This window comes from Mastomys coucha, unplaced genomic scaffold (assembly GCF_008632895.1).
Source record: "Mastomys coucha isolate ucsf_1 unplaced genomic scaffold, UCSF_Mcou_1 pScaffold18, whole genome shotgun sequence".
In the NCBI taxonomy this organism is placed as follows: domain Eukaryota; kingdom Metazoa; phylum Chordata; class Mammalia; order Rodentia; family Muridae; genus Mastomys; species Mastomys coucha.
Window position 1 is genome coordinate 197,305 of NW_022196900.1, and position 3,637 is coordinate 200,941.

A 3,637-nucleotide genomic window follows, 5' to 3' on the forward strand; every position below is an offset into this window, starting at 1 on the left:
TTGACACATATTGTTTCTCTTTCATTTTACTGCTCTATTTATCACTTATCAGACTAAAAGGTCTTTTCAGTAATATGGGAACAAAACAACATATGTGTTGTTTTTAAATTAAGATACAATTATTAATTTCTATTCTTTTAGGTGTCAAAATTATTTTTATGATTTGAATATATAAACAAATGCATGTGTGTTCTTTTCATAAAATATCTTCTTGTCAAAATCATTACTTGATAAGCTAATTTATTCAGTCTTAAGAAAGAAATTTTCAGTCTCTGCTCCTCCCTATTCCAGAGACAGCCGCATCTTTTTGTGCAGTGCCAGCTTCGTCCCGTAGACAAAATGATGAAGGTCGGTGTGAACAGATTTGGCTGTATTGGGCACCTGGATACCAGGGCTGCTATCCTCTCTGGCAAGGTGGAGATTGTCGCCATCAACGACCCCTTCATTGACCTCAACTACATGGTCTACATGTTCCAGTATGACTCCACCCACGGCAAATTCAACGGCACAGTCAAGGCTGAGAATGGGAAGCTTGTCACCAACAGGAAGCCCATCACCATCTTCCAGGAGCGAGATCCCGCTAACATCAAATGGGGTGATGCTGGTGCTGAGTATGTTGTGGACTCTACTGGTGTCTTCACCACCATGGAGAAGGCCGTGGCCCACTTGAAGGGTGGGGCCAAAAGGGTCATCATCTCCGCCCCTTCTGCCGATGCCCCCATGTTTGTGATGGGTGTGAACCATGAGATATATGACAACTCACTCAAGATTGTCAGCAATGCATCCTGCACCACCAACTGCTTAGCACCCCTGGCCAAAGTCATCCATGACAACTTTGGCATCGTGGAAGGGCTCATGACCACGGTCCATGCCATTACAGCCACTCAGAAGACTGTGGATGGCCCCTCTGGAAAGCTGAGGTGTGATGGTCATGGGGCTGCCCAGAACGACATCCCTGCATCCACTGGAGCTGCTAAAGCTGTGGGCAAGGTCATCCCAGAGCTGAATGGGAAGCTCACCGCCATGGCCTTCCGTGTTCCTACCCCCAATGTATCAGTTGTGGATCTGACATGCCGCCTGGAGAAACCTGCTAAGTATGATGACATCAAGAAGGTGGTGAAGCAGGCGTCTGAGGGCCCACTGAAGGGCATCCTGGGCTACACCGAGGACCAGATTGTCTCCTGCGACTTCAACAGCAACTCCCACTCATCTACCTTTGACGCTGGGGCTGGCATTGCTCTCAATGACAACTTTGTAAAGCTCATTTCCTGGTATGACAATGAATACGGCTACAGCAAAAGGGTGGTGGACCTCATGGCCTACATGGCCTCCAAGGAGTAAGAAGCCCTGGACACCCACCCCAGCAAGGACGCTGAGAGCAAGAGAGAGGCCCTCAGTTGCTGAGGAGTCCCTACCCCAACACTGAGCATCTCCCTCACAATTTCCATCCCAGACCCCCATAACAACAGGAGGGGCCTAGGGAGCCCTCCCTACTCTCTTGAATACCATCAATAAAGCTCACTGCACCCCCCAAAAAAAAGAAAGAAAGAAATTTTCAGCTAGTTTTATAGTTATATTCAGTATACTTTGATTATTTTAGTGATTTATTGATTAAATTTAGATGAGTACCTATTGTATGAAAAGTCATATGCCTTATTTTTGTTGACATTTAATACAGTGGAAAAAAGATAAACAAAAATGCTATTAAGTTCTCTATGTTTTACTACAATATGAATTTCTTTTGTCAAATAATGATGATAAAAATGATATTTGCATTACTCCCAGCACAGCTTGGAAATGTAATGATTAACTAATGACAAACAGATAGATGACCTGCAGATTGGCCAAACACTTGTAATATTGTTTTTACATATCAAGCATGCATTAGAATGTTTTGTATTTTGTATAAAGCTTTATAACTCTGAATTATGTATTATTTTCCAAGTTTTAATGAAGCAGATTTTACACAACTGTGACAGAAGAGCTAAGGGGTGGAAGCATGTCTGAGTGTGAACATAGAAAAGGGTTTCATTTTGTTTTCTTGATAATCTTTTCTTAGCTAATATAGTTGTAAATAGAAATATCTGTTATGCCTTCCAAAGAGTAACTAACATCCATTCTGCATTACTTGCTAGGCAGAAGCAGAGAGGAAAGATTTTCTTCTCTTCACTGTGTAATCTACACTTGATTTTTACAGAACTTCTCCAATCAGTAGAGGAACCCACAAAATAAATCTCACTTTTCTCTTACATTTTGGTATAGAGAAAAAAAATCATCTAGCTTCTGATTCTTCCTTTATCTTTCCCATGTGTAACTCTAGGGTCTTAGCACTTTCTAGTCTAAGAGGCCAATTTCTGCCTGCTAGTTTTCCTTAGACTTCACATTGTTAAAAGTATCTATTCTTCAAGGGCAGGTTCAAATATTCACTCTCTGCTCTTCTATATTACACCACAATAATGTGTATGGCGTAGGAAAAGCTTGAAAAGTCCATGTCCTCCAGCAAGTATTGAAAAGAATAGAAAAAAATAAAGACCTCACACTCCAGAAGGCTAAAATATAGTGTTCTCCAGCTCAATACAATTGTTAGATGCTCTCTAGGCACAAGGATCACCAGTTTCTGGTCCTAGAAATACATTTCAAGCTGTACATCTGAGCTTAGTCCAACACAGAAAGAACAAAACTATGGAAGGAGAAGCCAAGTTACCGTCCTGAAACCACACTGAGTGTAAATGTCCAGAAAACTAATGCAACCTTTAAACCATACCAGAGGTTTGACTGTTGAATTATTTAGAAAGGCACTGAAGAGATTGAGCACAAAGATGAAGTGCCAGCCTTTTGTCATTATGGGCAATATCACGTTCTCAACCAAGTTAATTGCAGTTACATGGAATCAGGCCATCAAAGCACAAGTGGGATTTTTATATGCATTTTTTAGAACTTAACCTGTTATGAGGTACCAGGTTCTTGCATTTTCTCATAGATTCAAATAGTCATTTACTATTAACATTTCCATAGGCCAAATCTGGTTAACAAACAAGTATATATCTCAGATTTTCTTGCACTTTTATTCAAAGAGGTACATACAACACTCAAATCAGAAATTCTCAGAGGAACAAATGATATATTCAGCAAAAAGAAACAGAACCCTAACGTGCAGATGCATAATGCTCATTTACTTCATTTATATGTCATAAGTTTAACTGTATCAGTGATACTTTTTAGCTTGATAATGTAGATAGAAAGTGAAGAAATACTGTTCAGTCTCTTAGATTCCTGCAGTGTCAGATGCTGCTATTGACATCATAATTGCATATCCTAAGAAAGAATTCTGTTTCTCTAACAACTTAAAATCTAATACTGTGTACTCATCAGATGTCACGTTATAAAGTAATGCAATGTAATTTTGACATTCTTACCAAAAACTATAAGGAAACATAGTTACATTTCCCAAGGCATACAAAGGGATTAAAGCAAGAAATTAGAGAAGGAAATGGTCTAAAGATAATCCTTTCCAATTCAAACTTTTTTATAATAGAGATCTATACTCAGGAATATTTCCAAAAAAATGTTAAATTCATGTCACAGAAAATTTAAAAGTCAGTGAGTGTCTTGCTTTATACTTGTTACAGACCTTTCT

General features: G+C 39.3%; 1 protein-coding gene across 2 annotated transcripts; it reads left to right on the forward strand.

The window, feature by feature from the left end:
* The first annotated feature begins 277 nt into the window (after positions 1–277).
* Positions 278–1,341, forward strand: LOC116095814 (glyceraldehyde-3-phosphate dehydrogenase-like). Of its 2 annotated transcripts, XM_031377052.1 has the most exons (2): positions 343–462; positions 517–1,341. In XM_031377052.1, the coding sequence occupies exons 1-2, from the start codon at positions 343–345 to the stop codon at positions 1,339–1,341; spliced, it is 945 nt and encodes a 314-aa protein (XP_031232912.1). The 2 variants fall into 2 exon arrangements, with proteins under 2 accessions (XP_031232911.1, XP_031232912.1); XM_031377051.1 differs by having other exon boundaries at positions 278–1,341.
* The last annotated feature ends 2,296 nt before the right edge of the window (positions 1,342–3,637 follow it).